Source organism: Pimephales promelas, chromosome 14 (assembly GCF_988280905.1).
Source record: "Pimephales promelas chromosome 14, fPimPro1.hap1.1, whole genome shotgun sequence".
Lineage (NCBI taxonomy): Eukaryota > Metazoa > Chordata > Actinopteri > Cypriniformes > Leuciscidae > Pimephales > Pimephales promelas.
The window spans coordinates 31583418-31604832 of record NC_142782.1 but is presented as its reverse complement, the minus strand read 5'-3'; the positions used below and the strand labels follow the sequence as shown (position 1 = coordinate 31604832).

At 36.5% G+C, this 21415-nt stretch overlaps 1 protein-coding gene across 2 annotated transcripts in view; it reads left to right on the top strand.

Annotated features, from left to right (window-relative positions):
- The first annotated feature begins 554 nt into the window (after nucleotides 1–554).
- fgd1 (FYVE, RhoGEF and PH domain containing 1) overlaps nucleotides 555–21415 on the top strand; it is a 49189-nt gene continuing 28328 nt past the window's right edge. For both annotated transcript variants that reach the window (XM_039665690.2, XM_039665681.2), the window contains exon 1: nucleotides 555–1511. In XM_039665690.2, the coding sequence (XP_039521624.1) occupies nucleotides 1364–1511 (148 nt within the window). In that variant the 5' untranslated portion in view covers nucleotides 555–1363. The remainder of the gene's footprint in view (nucleotides 1512–21415) is intronic.

Sequence of the window (21415 nt, the reverse complement as noted above, 5' to 3'; positions counted from 1 at the left end):
ACGATTAATCGTTTGACAATCCTAGTATTTAAAAAACATGTTGCGATTAGTTAAATCTTAAATGCAGTCATATGAATCATGTGCCATAAAAGGTTATATAACAATGGAGTGCTATTAACCTAATGACACCCAATTATATCCGCCCAAATGCAAAACTGGCTAAAAGTTGAATGATTTTTTTTTTTTCTTCCCTCTCTCTGAAACCTCTTCAACTTGAGCTACTGTTGCAATGTAGGTCAAACGGGACAGTCCATGTTTACAACCACTTCAGCTCCCCTCCAGAAAAACCCACATATTTTTATGGACTGTAAATGTTTAATTTATGAAATATAAACGATCTTCCCGATTAGGACACACAGGAGTTTCTTTTCACGTTCAAATCCTTTGAAAGTTTTCCCCCTGCCTCAGATTTCTTAGGAAAAGAAAGGGAGAGAGGGAGGGAGGGAAAAAAAAATGAGAAACAGACTTCGGGAAAAGAGGAGAGAGAGAGATGGAGGGGGTTGAAGCTTGGTTTCATATGTCCTGGTGGAGGAGGAGAAGGAGGAGGTTTTCAGTTTAACACACTTTGGCGTTGTCGAGTCCCACAAAAGAACAGACGAGCAACCGGTGGAGAGCGACAAGAGCGGAATTGTGGAATTTTAACAATGGAACGTCGCGAAATTGGAACGTTCGTTTAGCGTTAGAAGAATCTCGTTTAAAAGACCCCGACAGTCGGAGGAGTTTTCAAACCGCGAGTGTGAATTGTGTTTAAAGCAGCTGAGTGTGCATATTTTGGAATACGGTTAGTCCGAGAGGAAACGGAGGGGAAAACCGTTGGAATAAAGAACGACAATATGCGGCGTCTTTTACATTCCGAAAGAAGTTTAACGGGAAAGTTCGTTTTAAAACGCGAACAGAACCAATGTGGTTATTCAAAGCTGTTTTGCATCGGAAACGTCATGTAAATAACGCCAATAGAGATTAATAATGTATGGACGTTATTCATTGCGTCTGTTTGTGTACATTCTGTGAGCGCCTTTGACTGCAAATGGCATACGAGGATGATTGCTTTTCCTAAAGGTCATTGCGTATTGGGAGTTCTTTACATCACATTTGCTTGGACTTGTATGTGGTTCTGGTGAAACTGATCGTTGATGGCTGTTTCTGTTGCTCAAAGCGACTTGGATCGGATTGACTCTCCACCGGCTGATCAGGGGGGATCGATCTGCCTTATCCAGCATCTACAGTAGGAGGAGGAGGAGGTGGCCGTTTTGCACCTGGACTATTTTGAAGATACGGCTTTTATATCTGGACCTGGAATATAGAGCCCGTTCCCTGGAAATAGCCCGCATCTCATGCCTTCGTGAGGGTTTTGCAGGCAGGGATGCAGTTGAATCGACCCAAGAGCGCGCATCTCATCAGCTCCAGTCCGCACAATTCATCCTCCTATTCAAACCAGTTTAAAAGCATGCGCTTCTCTTACCACATCAGCAGCGGCTTGTCCAGTCCACAGCCAGCCCTGCGCAGAACAGGTGAGTCTGGATCTTAAATCACTCTGTAAATATGCTCTGAACCCAGTTTGAATATCCTTTAAGTAGCAAGAGTGTTTTGGTTTCTCATGCAGTAGCTACTGCCAAAGCTTCTTTAGACACAACAGAGGTGACACTGATGCAAACTTAGATGCGTCAGTGACAAATAATGACGATAGGAAGGAGAATTCTTAGAAAAATGTTGGCACCAACCTCTTGGAAAAGTACAATTTAATATTTTTGTTGTTTAAGCTATTTTCTACATAAAAAGTGATTTATTGCACCTATAAAAATGTCAAGTGATGTAACCACCGTTTTCAAATAGGCTATATTTGTTCAAGTTTGAATACATTTTCTTCAAGATTACTGTGACTTTTCAAAAATATGTTTTAATGTCACAGTCATGAGGTCCTGTCTGTTTTGATGGTTTTATTGTCAAATGACAACAAAATGGCTTCCTGTGTGTTGGTTATGCCACACTGACTTTAATTTGGGTGACACTTTACTTTTTTTATGACTAAAGATTATGCCATACTTAAGTTTTTTCTAAGAAAATCCGCCTTTTAGTATAAATCTTTATGGTTACACCACCATGACCATTTTTACTTTTTACTTTTGAATGATTTTTAATTGAAAAATTGTTAATTTTTGTGTGTGTGTGTGTGAGTGTGATATAGTTGAGTTGCACTTATAGTATATTTGCATCACATACATCACATCAGCATTGATCCAAAAAAAAACAAAGCTTGCAGGTTAAAACCTCACAAGGGTAGATACACAAACTATGTCCGTTGTGTCCTTGAGTAAGATACTTAACCTCTGGTGACTCCAGAAGGACAGAACGTGTAGTAAATGTAGGGTAAATTAGTGTATTAGTTCTGTAATTTACTACAATTGTTGCCTCAACACTCCAGAACAAAAAACTCACACTTCAATCAATCACATGACAGCCCGGCATAATCACGTTGACAACAGATATTAGCAATATTCCTATAGAGAAAATGTGCCCAACATCGTGACGCATAACCATAACTCACCCAACTGTAAATCGCTTTGGACAAAAGCTTAATCTAAAGGGAAAACTAGTAACGCATTTGTGTTGACGTTAACTTGAAACATAGACGTTGAATACTTGGAATGCTTGATGTCGAAATGCTCTTAACTCCGGATGTCTTCAAGACTAGAAAAATGCCACCACTCCTGTCCTTGTGTTTATATTGTACGGTTGAGTCCCAGAAAAATCACCTTTACACTATATTAAGCTGGTTTTAATGATTACTGGAAAGAAATCAGCATTTGTCTTATTTATCCTGCGTAACACTGAAGCAATTGTGCTCTGAATGAATGTGCTTGAAGACAAGGTCATCAGTCAAAGTGGCATAATGTATTCTCCTGCCAGCGCACGTTTGTCTCAGAGGACAGCATGTCACTTAATCAATGCCCTACCAGCAGACTGACATTTTCATGTGATTCCTGTTTCATATAAATGTAGAAAGAGCATGGAATGAGTATCTTGATGAAACAGTTTGCAGTAGAGAAAGGGTGTTTGTGATGCAGTTCGTCAGATGTTCGTTGTGCATGTAATGATATTCACATGCTCCGCTGCTCACTTGCTGATAAGGCAACAGCAGAGACCTTGAAGCGAAGCCTCGTCGTCCTCGTGTGTCTTTTTGGTGCTACGCTGCCATGTTTGTACTCGACTGTGTGGTTACTTGAGGGTCTGTCTGTTTGGGATATTTACTCAAGCACTGCACTGTGAAATCCAATTAAATGTGTCTGGAGTTCAGTTGCATGTGTGCTGCTGACCACCATACTCGCAAACGTTGCTGATGCACTGGAAGGGCCGTCCCTGGTGAAGGTCTTCTTTAATAACTAGTGGTGTTTGCTCAATCAATTACAGTTGCTCATGGGTTAGGGATTTGTACAAACCCTTGACATTGGTGGTTGTCCTGCTCTGTTTGCACATGAATGGTGCTTTAAATTGTGTGGGTTACTATAGCTATTGTTCTGCAGTGCATGATGATATCTTGTTCAGTCAATCTGTGTTTGAAGAGCACATCATTCATGAATAATCTGATGTTGACCTTAAAGAAGGGATAATAAATGTGGAGTAGAAATATCACTGTCTGTTGCTGAAGAGGATCAAACAAACCTGGATTATAAAGCGCTCACTCGAACAGTTTCCATTATCACTCATAAAAATAGCATGTAGGCTGTTATTTTGAAGCATTTTTATCCTCCTTGCATATTTTTGTTCACACATTTAAAGTTATTACCCTAAAATGCACTTAGATCTGCAATCGCTATAACTGTATCAGATATGTTTGATCGCTCTTAAAGCAATAGATTTGCTGTTTAAAAGAAGCCTAGCTGGAGACGTCATTGAATGGGTTTAATCATTAATTCTTAGCAGCATTGATTTTTTTATTGAAAGGTTGGGGTTTGAAAGACTCTTCTACTCACCAAGGCTGCTTGTATTTAATCACTAATACAGTTAAAACAGTGATATACTGTATTTTACTAAAAATACTTTCGCGTGTATATTAGTATATGAAAGCTTGTTTCTGCCACAGAATGAAAAATAAAAAAGGTAATTGCGACAATTCTGACTTTTTTTCTCACAATTGCGAGATGTAAAGTCGCAATTACGTGTTAAAAAGTCAGAATTGCGTGTTATAAAGTCAGAATTGTGAGATATAAACAATTCTGAGGGGGGAAAAGTTAGTCTTTTCTTTCTTAGAATTGGCCTGATAACTCGCAATTGCGAGTTTATGTCTCAAAATTCTGAGATGTAAACTTGCAATTATCTGTTATAAAGTCATAATTGTGAGAAAAAAGTCAGAATTGTGAGAGTCTCAATTCTGTCTTTTTTTTCTCGCAATTGCGACTTTATTTCTCAGAATTGCGACTTTGTCTTGCAATTGTGACTCTTTATCAGAATTGCAACTTTTTATCTCGCAATTGCGACTTTATTTCTCAGAATTGCGACTTTGTCTTGCAATTGTGACTCTTTATCATAATTGCAACTTTTTATCTCGCAATTGCGACTTTATTTCTCAGAATTGCAACTTTGTTTTGCAATTGCGACTCTTTATCAGAATTGCAACTCTCGCAATTGTGACTATTTCTCAGAATTGTGACTGTCTCGCAATTGTGACTCTTTATCAGAATTGCAACTTTTTATCTCGCAATTGCGACTTTATTTCTCAGAATTGCGACTTTATATCTCGCAATTGCGACTTTATTTATCAGAATTGCAACTTTATATCTCGCAATTGCGACTATTTCTCACAATTCTGACTTCATATCTCGCAATTGTGAGAGTCACAATTATTTTTTTATCAGTGGTGGAAACAAACTGACATCAGTGTTTTTTGACATGTTTTCTAAAGTACATTGGAGAACCATGTAAAATGCCATGATCATAAATCATTCAATGCCATGGTGGTATTATCATTTAGTACCATTAATGTACCACGATATCGCCACGGTTCTTTTTTTACCGGGCATGTCTCAGTGGGAAGTTGTGCTTGTCTTCATTTTAAGAATACATTATTCTGTTGTAGAAATAATTGCAGAAACCATATTTTTTCTATGTCTCTGAGTTTGTTTGCCTTGGATGAAGGAGTTTTGCTGGAAAATGTAGGAATGTGAGGGAAGAACGTGTTGCAAATACTTGGATCCGTCTGTTCTTAAAAGGGTGTGTATCTGATCGACGCACGAGTACGATCATCCCCACAACTCCCATGATCATTGTCACATAGTTTTGGAAGACGAATCTGATCTCCTCCCAGACCGATATCACGAGTAGCTGTGAGCGAGAAACTCCAGCTCCTTCAGTTGTGATCATTCTGAGCGGCTGCTGTTATTATTATGACAGTGTGAAAGCGCAACAGTTCTCATTGGTCAACTGCCAACTCGGTAGATGAGTAGGAAGTCTGTCTGGCTGCTCGGCCTGGCGCTCTGTGGAGAATTACACTTGTGTGAATGAGCCAAACTCCCAGTAAATCTCCAGAGCGCCGTTAAAGAAACAGTTCTTGAGATGTATCCATATATAGGTTGGGAAAGGGGGAAACCGACTCTGTAGTGGGAGATTGTGCTTTAGGAAGTCCCATATGCAAAACAGACCCCACGCTCATGACCCTCTTTTATAAACGCAGAGTATGGGACAATACGGTACGTTTACTTATAGCCTCACCCTATGATTGCTGTGTGCATAGAGCACAAGAGCCAGGTTTCCAGAAGTAAAAATCATTTGCTCCTTAGAGAAAATTACTTTTAACAGTAACTTATAAACCTTTGAAGATAGACTTTCTATGAAATATGAGGTTGTTAAATGATATTATGCGTTTCTGTGACAGCCACAAGTAAGTGTGATAAATTACGGTGAAAGCACCCGCCCACTCCCATGAAGCATTGTTGATGACATAATCGAGTCAAAACTAACTGCAATAAATTAAAAAAAGATGTTTTTATACTAACCAATTAGTATGAATCAAGTTTTACTTAATTTATTTATTTGCCTCAAATAAAAGTTTGTATTTAATTTTGTGATTAATTTCGGAGCTGGTTGGTTTGTTTCACTGTAAAAAAAATATTGTTGGTTTAACTTAAAAAAATAACTAACCTGGTTACCTTAATTTTAAGTTCATTGAAATGGAAAAGTTGAGTTAATACAATGAAGGAGATTCATTTAATCACCAGAAACTCAAAATATGATGTTATCTGAACTACATAAATTACCTAAGTTGATTTGACAAAAGGAAAAAATGTTGTGATAACAAATCATGAAAATATTTTTTTACAGTGTGGAGCTCTTTATTTTATTTTTTGTCTATATATCCAATGAAGATAATTAATTGGGGAAATAAACTTCCCCTTTCAAGGTCATTGATAATTTGGATGATTACTGTTGTGCTCTAGTCGTAGTATCATCATTATCTTTGCTGAGTAACAAATGATTTGTGATGTCTAGTCAAAAATTTTGTTTTATTAATAAGTGCAGCCTATGCAATGAAGGTTTTCATGCAGAACTTGAAGGATAAAACTATTCTCTTTATATTGCTTTTCTAAGGTTCTCTAGAAAAGTCTGATTCGTTTTGGCAGAATCATTGATAGAAAGAAATTTGATCGGACAGAAATGTGAAATCTTAAATCTTGGCCTTCATAAATACTTTGCTGACCTCAGCCTCTGGAACAATGGCAGCAGAACTATGCCTTCGATTCAGCAGACGTACCCCTTTAAGACGTTTATAAACGCCCACATGCTCATATAAAAGCCATCTGGTGGAGAGATTAGATTACTCTGAGGTGGTTGTTTCCATTCTGGATGTGTGTCTTCATTTCCAAAATTATGAATTGTGAAAATTGTATGTTTGCACACTTTGTAGCACTAAATGACAGATGACCTTCAAACCCATACATTTATGCATCACAGTAATTAGTATTTAGGGTTAGATCATCTAACAAACCCATAAGTATTAAACCTTGGTATGAGAATAGTTGAAATATATATATTGATGTAGTGGTGTATGTATATGAATGATACCTCTGAAACTGTCCAAATGTTTTTGTCTCATTACTGGATTAGGAAAGAAATCATGTCCAAGAACCTCAAGAGCCTAAAGAAGCCTAACTTACTTTTATTATTGGTACAGACTAGTACCAAGTCTATCATTCATTTCCATAAGCACAGTAAAATTATGGGTCATCTTGTCAAAAACAGACTACTTTATTTTATTTTTTTTCTTATACACTACCGGTCAAACATTTTGTCTAAGACTTTTTAAAAAAAAGTCTCGTATGGTCTCCAAGGCTGCATTCATTTGATCAAACATACTGTAAAAACTAATATTGTGAAATAATATTCAAATTATAAATAACTAGTTTCTTTTTAATATATTTAAAAATGTAATTTATTGATGTGATGAAAAGATCAATTTTCAGCATCATTTCTGATGACTTCAGTGTCACATGATCCTTCAGAAATCATTTTAATATGCTGATTTACTACTCAAGAAACATGTATTAACAGCATTTATATGACAGAGAAATCTTCTTTTGTGACATTATGAAAATATTTACTATCACTTGATCAATTGAATGCATCAAAATAACCGATCAAGACCATCTACAGTTACCGGTGTTCCTCAGGGCTCTGTTTTGGGCCCGCTTCTATTCATTATCTACTTCCTCCCTCTTGGCCACATTTTCAGGAAATATGGTATCCATTTTCACTGTTACTCTAATGACACCCAGCTCTACCTGTCTTCCAAACCCTCTGGCTCTTTTCCTACACCTTCTTTGTCCAGCTGTTTAGCTGAAATTAAAGATTTGCTTTCAGCTGACTTTTTAAAACTCAATAGTGATAAAAACTGAGGTCCTACTTGTAGGCACAAGATCTACTCTAACTAAACTGATTTTTTTTTTTTTGAGAATATTGATCATAATGTTTGTCCTTCCCCACAGGTTAAGAGTCTGGGTGTCATTCTGGATGGCACACTTTCCTTCGAAGCCCATGTTAATAATATTACGCGTACTATGCACTTTCACCTCTGTAGTTTAAATCAACGCTGCACTCTTAGGCCCCGTCCACACTACTGCGTTTTCGTTTAAAAACGGAGACCTTTTGCTACGTTTGCATCTCCCGTCCACACTAAAACAGGAAAAACGAAGACCTAAAACGGAGAAGTTTAGAAACGCTGCAGCTGCGTTTTGCGTTTTGAATCTCCGGAGTGCGTTTTAGTGTGGACGAGACAAAACCATACAAAACGGAGAACTTTAGAAACGCTGACGCAGAGGCTGACGCTTGGCTCTATGATTGGGTGTTATCAGTCATGACGCATCCTTCCCTGATTCGTCATTCACTGTTTACACCGGCACGCGCATGCCCAGTGTTGGTGAATGGTCACGTAATCTGCGTTTTCAGTCGTTTTAATGTGGACGGAGATCGTTTCTAATACGCAGATAAAACGCTGGTGTGGACGGAGATCGTATTCGTTTTAATTCTCCGTTTTTAAACAAAAACGCAGTAGTGTGGATGGGGCCTTAGAAGAAATTGTTCTATTTACAACCAGAAATGGTTCCATCCCCCGCTTCATATATGGAACTCCAAAATGGTTCTATATAGAAGTTAGAACCATTTTTTTCTTGGTAAAAGGTTCTATTGGCCAAGTATGTAACCCCAGGGTTCTATATAGAACCCAGAGGAACCCTTTTTTAAGAGTGTATAGAACCTTTTAGGGGTTCCAAATACTTAGCGTTGATAGAACCTTTTAAGGTTCTAGATAGAACCTTTTTTTCTAAGAGTGTGCAGTCTTTATCCATGCACTGGTTACTTCATGTATCACTCTTCTTACTGGTCCTCCTTCCAAACTTTTCTATAAACTTCAGTTGTTTCAGAAGTCTGCGTCTTGTGTTCTTTCTAGAACTCGTTCTACTGAGCACATTTCACCAGTTCTCCAGCGATTACACTGGCTTCCATTAAAGTATCGCATTGATTTCAAATTCCGCTTCTCACATTCAAGGCAATTCACAATCTCGCTCCTCCATACTTTACTGATCTTCTTCATATTTATATCCCTTTGCGCGCTCTAAGATCTTCACTCTCACTTGCTCTTGTCACCACGTATACGCCTAACTACCATGGGAGCTACAACTTTTAGCAATGTGACCACTCACCTTCACCTATGAAATTCTGTTTCTCTCAATATCCGTAATAGTTGAAAGTCTGCACACTTTCAAATCCCATCTTAAAACCTACCTTTTTTTTACCCAGCCTTTTTTATTACGTACTTTTATTAAACTGTATTGTATATGATGCTTGAATTCTGTGATGCTAATTGGGATTGTTTATTATTTATTTATTTTATCTAGTTCTTTAATATATTACTGTTTTAATTGCTTGTAGGTGACCTTGGGTGTAATGGAAGGCACTTTTAAATAAAATGCATTGTTTTTTTATATATTTTTTTTAAACTTTTGAACAATAGTGTACATTTTTTTTAGCTTTAAGCTATCAGAAAACTGATATTTGCATACTGAATATCCATGCGTGTCGATTGGGTTTTACCTTAAATTGGGTTTATGACCTTTTACCGATAAACGACCACAGTTTAATGTGTTGACATGACCTCACAAGCTGTTGGGTTAAGCATAATTGTAATGTCAATGCACTCATTGTGAAATAAATAGATTTTTTGGAAACAAAACAGTTCCCTCCTGTTCAAGTATTTATTTTTTATTAAATGGAGTGAAATTGCAAATAAAGAGGAAAAGGCAGTGTAGCAGAGAGTTCATCTGATTATAGTTTCACTTTAGCATGTTGATTTATCAGCCCTGCGTAATATTTAGACATAGTCTACACTTTCTTTATTGTTGTAGAGTAATGTGATTTGGAGCCTTTGGGGAAATAAACAATGGAGTGAATGGAGCAACTGGGAGCTGTGTTGATGAAGCTTTACTGTTCTGTTTCTTGTTAGGATCCCATAAAAGTCTGTCTCTATTGGTTTTTGCATATTTTCATTTTTGTTTCATAATTGCATCCACATTTCGTGCTGTGCAGGATATGAAATAAACACAAACGGAGTAGGGAAAGTTAAAAAAAAATTTGGTTTGGTTGTTGCTTTAGGATCAAAATGTTTCAGGTGTGTTTCAGAGCAACAGTCTCCACAAAGCAAAATGGGTGTAAAGGGATTATTCACCTAAAAATAAATTCTCATTTACTCACCCTCATGCCTTTCCTGATGTGTATATGACTTTCTTCAGATAGACACAAACAAAGATTTTTAGGGAAAAAATCCTTCTCTGTGAGTCCATATAATGCAAGTGAATGGCTGCTGCTCAGCTGACGCATACGAACAATCATGAGAGTGAGACGTGACTTACATTTTTTTTTCTTACACACATCTATTGTTTCACTTCAGAGGACATGGATTTATCCACTCGTGTTCATGATTTTTCAAGTGTCAGCCGAGCGATAGCCATTCAATGGCATTATATGGACTCACAGAGATGGTTTATTTTCCTAAAAATCTTAATTTGAGTTTAGCTGAAGAAAGAAAGTCATATATGCATTGGGGATTGCATGTGTGTAAGTAAATGAATTTTTGGGCGAGCTATCCCTTTAAATTTAGTGTTTGTATGAGCAATTGTAATGGTGATGTTAGTCTTAGCAAACACTGCTATTGTCAATTTAGTTTCCACTTCTGTTGAGCTTCCAGAAGGTCCATAGTTTCATAAAAACAGCACAGTTGTATGTAGAGAGTTAAATGATGAGAAAATATAGCTATCAAAGAGCACTGACAGGCATTTCGGTCACACATGCACCACTCACGGGTATAAATAGAAACCTCAGAGGTTTGGCCTGGGCTCATGGAGAACAACCGAAGGGACACAGCCACGATGTTACAGAAAAAGCAATGGTCGTTCATGGAGTCGTCGGTTTCACCAAATCCTGCTCAAGCTAAAAGTGTGTTTAATAGTCAACCCCCAACCCCATAAGAATGAGATTTTGCCCTTGAGCAAGACACTTGACCTTTGCTTCTCCTGAACCACATCCTCTAGTTCCCTTAGGGCGCTTTTTTTTTATATATATTTCCCCAGTGACGTTGAGGTTATCACAAGAGTTTTATATTATGAAAACCCTGGGTGAGTAATGCATGTGATAGCCTGAAGCGGATGTGATGAATCGCAGTGTCGACTGAGCGAACAGTCTTTAGCATGTACTGTGTGAGTGTTAGCTAGCTGTGAATAAAGTGACAGCGTGACAGTCTGAGCCGAATGCTATTACTGTTCTCTCACCTTCCGCTTCTCTCCCCTTCCTTTTTAATTCAGTGAAAAACACTTGCACCTTGTGGCTGCTTCGTATCTGTTTAAAAGCAAAGGCAAATTGAATAAACCAGGACTGGTGTAGTTCTTCTTAGGTGGAGAGGAGCTAATAGGGAATCTTTCTTGTGCACTTTATGAATGGGCTGGTATTGTATTTTATTATTTTATTGTATTTTTTTATGCTTTTACTTTTTTGTACATTATTTTTTATCCCTTTTTCCCTTTATTTTTTTTATTTTGTAAATACAGTATTTTGTCATTACTTAAAAAATAAAAGAATGCATTTTTATAAATGTAAAGATTATTTTTCCTTACCTTTTTAGTATTATTTTATTATTTAGATTTATTTCCTTTTATTATTTTATTTATTTTTAATGTATTATTTTGTTATTACTTTTATTTTTTTGCTAGTTTTTTTGTTATACGAAGTCACATCACCGACATGTTACCTATTTTCCAAAGACGTTATTGTATTTCCTATTGAAACCGTTATTGTATTTCCATTTTCATGGATCTTTTAAGAGTCCCATTTTGTAATTTGTTTTTAAATTATTTACTTTTTTGCTTTTTTAAGTCCCCTTTATGGCCCAAGCATTCAAACGTATTATATATTTTTAATATTTATATATATATGGTAATAAATGGTGTGAAAGTCAGTTTTTCCACTGCAAACACAATAGAGATTGTTTTAAATGTTAATGTAGCCTACTTGATTACCAATGTAAACAAAAAGCTTATCAAATTAGCATTAGCATGACAAAGGAGTAGCCCAGTAAAAATGTTTGAAATTTGCTGAATATTAAAGTAAAACACAAAATGAGAAATGTGATATTTTATTTATATATTTATTAATCACGATTAATCTATAGGGCTGTCAAACGATTAATCGTGATTAATCGCATCCAAAATGTGGGTGCACTGTGTAATTATATATATATATATATATATATATATATAAATACACACCCACATGCTTGTATATATTTAAGAAATATTTTCGTGTATATACTGTATATAGATTTATATATAATTAATATTATATATAAATATTTTATATATAAGTCATATTTTTTGCTTAAATATACTTGCATTTATGTATATATATATATATATATATACATACAAAATAATTACAGTGCACCCACATATATTATGTAAACACAAACTTTTATTTTGGATGAGATTAATTGTTTGACACCCGTAATATATACAGTATATATATTTTTCACAATTTTCATCTGATGCAAATATGTCCACTGTTGGACATTGTTAGTGGACTGAATAAACTAGTGAGAATATTGATTTAAGAGGTTATTTTCTACAATTGCCCATGTTTGAAGAAAGACCCTTAAATGAATAAGACTGCATATTGAGTGAATGAGTGTGTGTGAGCTAAAATGCTATCTGCTATTGCAGCTTTAGGCAGAGGATGAGACGAGGGAAAGTGAAGACTGTGTCACTGTGTCAGCGTGTGGGAATGCCGTGCTGCTGTTTGAAACCACGGACAACGTGGCAGGACTCGGGAGAAAGAGAGCGGAAGCTCTAATCGCTCGAGAGGGAGCTTTAACCCACTCGCTCAAATCCCGGACGCTTTAATCTGCTCAAGTAAACGGGGATGGTTTGATAAGTACAGAGATGGGTCTCAAAATCACAAGCTGATTAGACGGCTCACGAGAGAGAGACGAATGTGTGTCTGGAGAGAGGAGGAGGGGGCGTCTTCGGGCTCTGCTTCTCCACAGCAGAAAATGTAATGAGAGAGGCAGACAAAATACAACATGTGACCTCTTTTTTTTTCCAGCAGTGAAGGGATGAGAGAAATGCATGCACTCCGTGGATTTTCCTATACGTGAAGCATTTTATGCATTTTTTTCCCAAGTCCACGTGTGCACTGGTGTCGATGTATTAATGACAAAACCATATGATATGATAGACCGGTGAATCATATTCATTGTGCTCACTGATCCTTGGGTCTTATTCATGATGTTTTCTATGTAATTTGTCTCGTTCAATTCAATGCAGCAGTTAATGTAGAAACGTATGCATTTGGGGGATGCTTTTATCCAAAGTGACTTGCATACATTTGATCAGCTTATGCATTCATCACTGGGAAGGAAACATATGACCTTGAGCTGTGGGAACACTTGCATTATTTATGAAGTCATTGTGCTTGTTTCATGAATGAGACTTTGTTTTGTATAGTGGGTAATATAACTGTTTGAATAAAAAAGGTCTGTAAAGATTCAAAGATCGAAGTGCACGAATAATTGAGTTAACGTTTTCACACCTGAAAGTCCGCGCCAACGTCCGAATCAAATCCGATATATTTTATATTTTCAGAAAGTTTTGGTTTGGTTTCACACTGCAATAATGCGAGCCCACTAAAGAAGTTTATCATCAGTCGTCATCATCAGTCTGGGCTGCATCTTGACAATGATTGGTTTAGTATATGAACTCGTCGGCATGTTGTCAATTCGGTGAGTAACGTTGACAACATGAACGAACAGACGCATGTCGTTGCAACTATATTGTTATTTTAATCTCACAATTACCTGCAACACCAACTATACACAAATTCGCCAAATGAACATCCTCGTCGTGCGAACATTTTATCGTCGCCGACAGGAAAGGAGAAGACCGCAAGTTGACTTCTTATGTCAACAGACCATACTTAATTTAAAAACCTCATCTCCTCCTCTCCCCATGTGCAACACGGCTCATTTCTCCTGACAGCTTCTCTTTTTTCGTTTTTTTGGGAACCACCACAACTTTCTGTAAAACGTCTGAAAGTCCGAACCATCCAGACCGAGACTACCTCTTTTCGTCAGACCAATTTTCATCTGTTTGGTCTGAACCGTGGTCCGAGGGAGGTTTCACACCTGTAATTTTGATTCGGACCAAACTGAAAAGTCCTAAACTCCGGACCAAACAAGGTAGGTGTGAAAGGGCACTAACTGTACGTTCACACCACCGCCGAGCTTGAGCTTCCAAAGCGGCCGGAAGTCATTCATTTTCAAAGGAAGCTGGCTTTTCTCAGCTGCAAGGAGCGTCAAATCAATCGGCGTCGTGTTTTGAGCATTTTGAGCGTCAAAGAAAGTTGAAAGAAGCTCAACTTTTTGAGTTAATGAGCTGTGACGTGGTTCAGCGGCAAGCGGCGGCAAAACGGCAGCAACCAATCTATAAATTTAATTTTAATTTATGCTAAATTCCATATACAAATACATAAATGTAAGTACAATAAAACCAAACCTTTCTTTTTGGTTCTTGAAAAAGAAATGCAATTATATTTCAAAACTATCTTTCATTCCCACAATAAGAAAGCAATTAAAACTATTTCGATTTGTGAATCATTTGATATCTCAATTCATATGATCAATAATCAATTTGATATTGATTTTTTTTTGTTTTTTTTTTGTTTTTTGCTTGTTTTTGTTTTCTCCATTTTGTATATATTGCAATTCTGACTGTATATTGACTTTGTTGGTTAGAATGTAATAAAAACACGAAACAAAAAAAAAAAACGGCAGCAACCAATCGGAATGTAGTCGTCCTTCGCGCTGGCTGCTCCGGAGAAACATGAATGTAAACTTTCGTTCCTACCAAAACATTAGTTTCACGAAAATGGAAGAGAAGCTAATAATCGCCGTTGCTGTGTTTCGTATCATTTATGACACGACGTTGTTTGCTTATAGGGACCCCATGAGCGCAACTTATATTTGAAATATTTACAAACGCTCGTTTTAGAGCGGGAATGCAATTAATTTGCTCACGGTGACACCGATTTGACCACAATAATTATTTAGCAAACAATTTTTTTCCCGACCAAATGTGACCAAAAATACTGTCATTAAAAAAGGTTTCTTCAATGTATTGCTTGGTTTTTTTCTGTTTATTACATTTCATGTTGTGACACTTCTATTCTCCCCGCAACGTCAGAGCGTTCAAAGCGTCAACAAGCTTCCCCGTACTTTTTGACAAGCGTCCTTGACAGGACGGCCAGAGCTTCTTTGATGGTGTGAACGTACAGTAAGTCTCCCAGAAGAAAAAAAACAAAACGATTCTGAACTTCCTGAAACGACTCGTCAGTAATTCTAGTCTTACTTCCTGCACAAACCTATGTAGGATTCGTAACAAATTTGCATAATGCCAGTCTATGGTCTTCCTTGGCTGCCCACAAACAACATCTTTGATCCTCAAACACTGTATGTAACTGAGGCCTGGAAGAGTTCATGTCTGGTTCATGTTGTCAACATTTTCGTCTCTAAAATCCACTCCTAAAGGATGAGGACTTGGGCTGGAATTGATGCACTGCATTCGACTTTAAGACTGTCATTATGAGACTCAGACTCAAATACCAAAGTTAAAGATCACCGAACCCACATTCCAGCCCCGTCTGAGCTGAGCTGAACAAAGCATTGCATTCCTGACGGCTCGCAGAAGAGCTCATCTATACACACAATAGTATCAGAATTGAAATAGAAGCATAGAGCGCTTGTAACCGAAGCAAGATGGATTTTCTTTGCAAGAGATAAGTGAAGCTACTCGCTGTAAAAATCAATGGCATCATAAATCTTTCACTCCTCATGCACCATTCTGAAGGTTTCCCTTGAATATCTGCAACCTGGTTCAATCCCTGAGAGAGATGCTTTGAGGAGGTTTAGGAGGTGTAGCGTTATCTTAGGCCTTTTACAACAGAAACCGCTTTTGGAAGAAACTGATAAAACTGACGTTGATCAGAAATCTGCTTATTTTACATTGTTCTGGTTAGTTGGATGCTAAAAACTGAGCTGCATGGTAAATGCTAACTGCTTATTATTCACAGTCACTTGAAAGTCAGCTGAGGCCTGTTTTGAAACGGACCGGATATTATTAATCATGCTTTTAGGATCATGCGTTCTCACAAGTGAGCAGACGACCAGCCCCCTCTATCTGAGAGTGTTGTTAGACATCTGGTAAAGGGGGCGTAACAGATCCAGCCCTCTGGGAGTGAGTTCGACATGTCAGCAAGCAAACAGCTGAGACTCTCAAGGTCTCATTCGGCCTTACAGCACGGCGCTCACACCAGCTCCATTACACACACAAGACCCTCCAGTACAACAACAGCCCACCGTGATCCACTGATTCACTATGCCTGTGTTCAGAATAGCGTGTTGTACACTACTCTATTTGTGCAGTATGCAGCTGTGCTAATGTTTGGTGGAATATCTGAATGGCCTATATTTGTATTGGCCTTCATTTGATCTTCCATTTCCAGTGGGATTCTTGAACCGGAAACATTATTTGTACAGAAAATTAGATTAACCCTCAAACCGTATTCACTTTATATAGCCCTCAATCCTGTAATTGTAGACAAATGTGGGCACAGAGGATTTTTTTTGTCTTTGATAAAGTTTTGTCTTATTCATTTATGCTGTTTTTTTTTATTTTGGGGGTATTTTTGAATTTATTTACTTCAAAAGTACCATATTTTCTATGTAAATTATGCTTATTTTTATGTTTTTTTTTTTTTTATATTTTAACTACATTTAAATATAATTCCAATAAGTTCTTAGAGCTAAAACCTAAAGATGAAGTGACTTTGCTCTTACCTGGTGTCTTATCTTGGCTTATTTTAGAATGCTCTAAATTACTGTTTTTCCCATTCATTTCTATGCCCATTTTTGACCCAAATACAAGATTAAGGAGGTTTTTTTCACCCCCTTAACATTGTAGAATTGAGTCAAAAAAAATTTGTGTGTTCAGGAGGCAAACTTAGGAAAAGTAGCCAAGTCTTGTACCGCTCAGATCAAGGGAAGTATTTTTATTTTTATTTTTTTAAATAAATCAAAACTATTTTGCCCACATTTGTCCAGAATACGGTTTTAGAGCTAAAACCTTTTTTTTTCTCAGGAACTAGCGTTCAAAAGTTTGAGGTTGGCAAGATTTGTTCATGTTTTTGAAAGAAGTCTCTTATGCTCACTAACGCCGCATTAATTTGGTTAAAAATACCGTAAAAACAGTAATATTGTGAAATATTTTTGCTATATAAAAGAATGTTTTTTTTATTTGAATATTCTGTATTTTAAAGTGTAATTTATTACTGTGCCTCATGATCATTCAGAAATTATTATAATATTCTTATTGTTGAATTTTTATTTTTTTTTGATGAATAGAAAGTTAAAAAGAACAGTATTTATTTTAAATAGAAATCTTTTGCACACGGAAAAATGGGTTTTCGCATTAATTTAATTTTTAGAAATTAGTAAATATCACATATTTCAAAGAAATGGTAAGTAAAATTAAATAAAATGCCTGTACTGTCACCTTTGAGCAATTTGATGTAGTATATAGTGAAGTATACTTGTAGTATACTTAAAATTCATTCATTCAAGCCCCATGTGTGTAATTACTCTAATGTGATGTGTAGAGGCCAATATAAGTGCAATGAATGCAAGGAGTGAAGGTCAACCCCATTAACCCATTGCTCATCCCTCCTGTTACTAACAAAAAACAGTGAACTGTTCTGCTAGTCCCTTATGTTCATCCTGTTGTCGATGTATTATTGCCTTGAGATAAACACAAGAGGACGAATACAGCCCTAGAGATGATTTTAATCATTTAATACTGGGAATTTATAAATGGCTCACTCATACTTGCAGTGGCACTGCGCTATTATTAGTGCTGTTTTCCAAGGCAAACATCACTTATTATTATTGCTCATGTGTAAGATTAGAGATTCTGACAAACACGAGTATTAAAGTATTAAACATATCCTAGTAACTCGTCCTAATGCTTTTCTCCTACATATATGAATCATACCTCAAATCATGCGCTTTAATTAGTGTGCTGTAAATATCTATTTACTTAGATTTTATTGTTATGTTTTTAGATGCCTTTCATTATGTATGGATGGATGCATATGGAAGCGTATTGCATTCACTTGAAGGAAACAAATCTACTCTGCTTTTCTGAATTAACGAGTTAATTATCTCAGGATTATGAGATAATTTTTCATGGAAAATTTTTTTTCGCTGTTTTTCTGAATTAATGACTTGATTATCTCAAAAATTAGGATTAACTCATTAATTCATAAAAACAGATAATTAACACGTTAATTCATAAAAACAGAGTAGATTTTGTTTCCTCAAGTGAATGCAATATTCCTCCGTACATGTATTTATCATTTTTTAAATTACACACACACACACACACATATATATATATATATATATATATATATATATATATATATATATATATATATAAATGCATTTTTTTGCCACTCACATTTATTTATTTAATTAATTAAATGAATTTTCTAGGAAATATACATTTAGCTTTATATTTTCCTGCAGGTAATTACTATTCAAATACGATATGAGACACTTGGAAAGCAGTGCATGCTTTTAATTAGCTTCTGTTTATTAAAAAAAACCCAGTTTATTCTGTTTATTATTCTGTTTATCTTTGTTCCTCCGTGTGACCGACTCGGTTGATTATTTTAAAAGGCATCTTAAGACACTGTTATTTAGACAAGCATTTATTTAACTGGGTTTTATTTTGGGCTTTTTAAATGTTTTTAAATGTTTTAATTTTACTGATTGAATACTGTTATATTTTGTGGTTGCACTTTGTGATTTTTATCTGTGAAAAGTGCTCTATAAATAAACTTTACTTACTTACTTGCTGTTTTCCAGTGCGTGCGACTCATTGGCCTGTGGCATTTCGACTTGTGATGCCGTCAGTGAGCATGCGCACTGTGTAGAAGTCATAATAATGGGCCGAGTGATAGTAGGCAGATGGCCTTCTCTCTAGGGAAATCAGTGGGGTAAATCTCTCCATTTAAAGCCTACAACCTGTGCCATGGTCTCAGAGAGTAACAGCACTGTGGACCCAGCAGGGGTGAGGAAAATCAACCAGAGGGCAAACCCCATGCCACGTAATCTCAAGTCATTCTCTGTGCGAGAGGATTATTCAGACCTTTGACAACGGGGAAATACTGCCAGCACAAATCAGCCTATAGATGCACGCTAAAGAGACCAGCCGACTAGTTTCTTTACCTGATGTCAGAGAATTTGTTGTGACACACTTTTATATTATGGGCCAGGCTTTATTATTGTGATCTCAGCCTCTACTCGATGTCCTGAATTGAATGTTAATCCGGCTTGAAACCCATCTGGACGGGTGATTTTGCAGTGGTTCATATCGACACCAGAAGTCATTGTGCTTATTTACATTATTTACAACTTGAGTTCCCTTATAATGATACTCATGTACTTTGATTTTTGTGCTTTTTTTGTATTTATTTATTACTTTTCCCTTTCTGGGACACCCTTTTCGCTTGTAGATAGAAGAAAAGGTTCTATATAGAACCTTAAAAAGTTCCATCAGCGCTACGTATTTGGAATGGAACCCCTAAAAGGTTCTATACACTCTTAAAAAAAGGGTTCCTCTGGGTTCTATATAGAACCCTGGGGTTCCATACTTGGCCAATAGAACCTTTTACCAAAAAAAATGGTTCTATATAGAACCATTTTGGAGTTTCATATATGAAGCGGGGGATGGAACCATTTCTGGTTCTAAATAGAACCATTTCTTCTAAGAGTGTGGAGTTAACTTTTGCAAATTTAATTGAATGTGTATTATTTGGAAAGGCACACATCTCTCAATAAAAGAGATCATATATGAAGATGGGAGAAACTTACAGAAGGAGACTCTCCATGGGTTATATGGCAGAGTGGCCAGCCGCCAGACTCAAACCTCTCCTCAGTGAAGACACAAAACCCCACATGGTATTTGCAAAAAAGCACCTAAAGGTCTCTCTCAGACTGTGAGAAACAGGAATCTGATGAATCTCAGTTCTAAATATCATGTATGGAGGAAATGAGGCACTGCTCATCACTTGCACAATATCATCCCAACACATTCAGCGGCAGGGTCTGGTGGACTCGTCAGGGTAGAAGCCAAGCTCAATGCAGCAAAATATAGAGATCGTCTTAATGAAAACCTAGTCCAGATCATCCAGAACCTGAGACTGGGCTGGAGGTTCACCTTTCCACTGCACACAGCTAAGACAATACAAGAATTCTCTTGCATGCGTCGTGGCGCATGTGGAAGAAAATGTCTTTTTTTTTTACGCATAAAAAGTATTCACATCGCTTGATAAACTTAAAGGAGTAGTTCACTTTTAAAAAAACTTTTGCTGACAATTTACTCACCCCCATATCATCAAAAATATCTTAACTTGTGTTCCGAAGATGAAGGAAAGTTTTACGGGGGTTGGAACAACATGATAATGACTGTAAAAATGTAATTACATTTTTGAGTGAAGGATCCCTTCAAGTGTTATGGTTTCTTTTATTCATTTGTCTCCTCCCCCTCAGACAGTCTCTGGTTAAACTCAGTAAGTGTAGATGATGACAGACAGGGTCACGTGTGTGATCATTGGTGATGGTTATTTTTAAGAGAACCTAATTACACACTGCCACACATGCGGTTTAATTATAAGATGGTTATTCCATGAGTCACAGGCCCTTGATCTGTCCAAACCATATACTTCAAATGCATCAGTTCAATTAATCACGTCAACCTAGATATAGAAACATAACCTAGATATAACCCATTATGTGTATGTATGCGTATATATATATATATATATATATATATATATATATATATATATTTTAATAATATTATATATCATATTTTTATTTTTCTTGAATATGTTTTATATTTATTCACAGGTTTGTGATTGGGGTGTTTGTATTTTTGTACTTTTATTTATTTGTAACTGTGCAGCTCAACTGGTAAAGGATGCACTTACACAAACATAACACTACTGTAATGTTTTGTTTTATGTTTTTCTTGTAATTTTTCATTATTATTTTTTTGTTCGACCTACCATGGTACTACTATATTTTTCTTAGAAATACCTTGGAGAACATTAATTTTAGGCTGCTGTGGTTTATATCAAATTATAGTTACATTATTATCTGATATCATCACTGTATAGCCATAGTGTTCAACATACAGTAGACAAGCAATGCCAAGGTCATTGATTCCCAGCAAATGCACATGAACATATTTCATATACATTATGCATC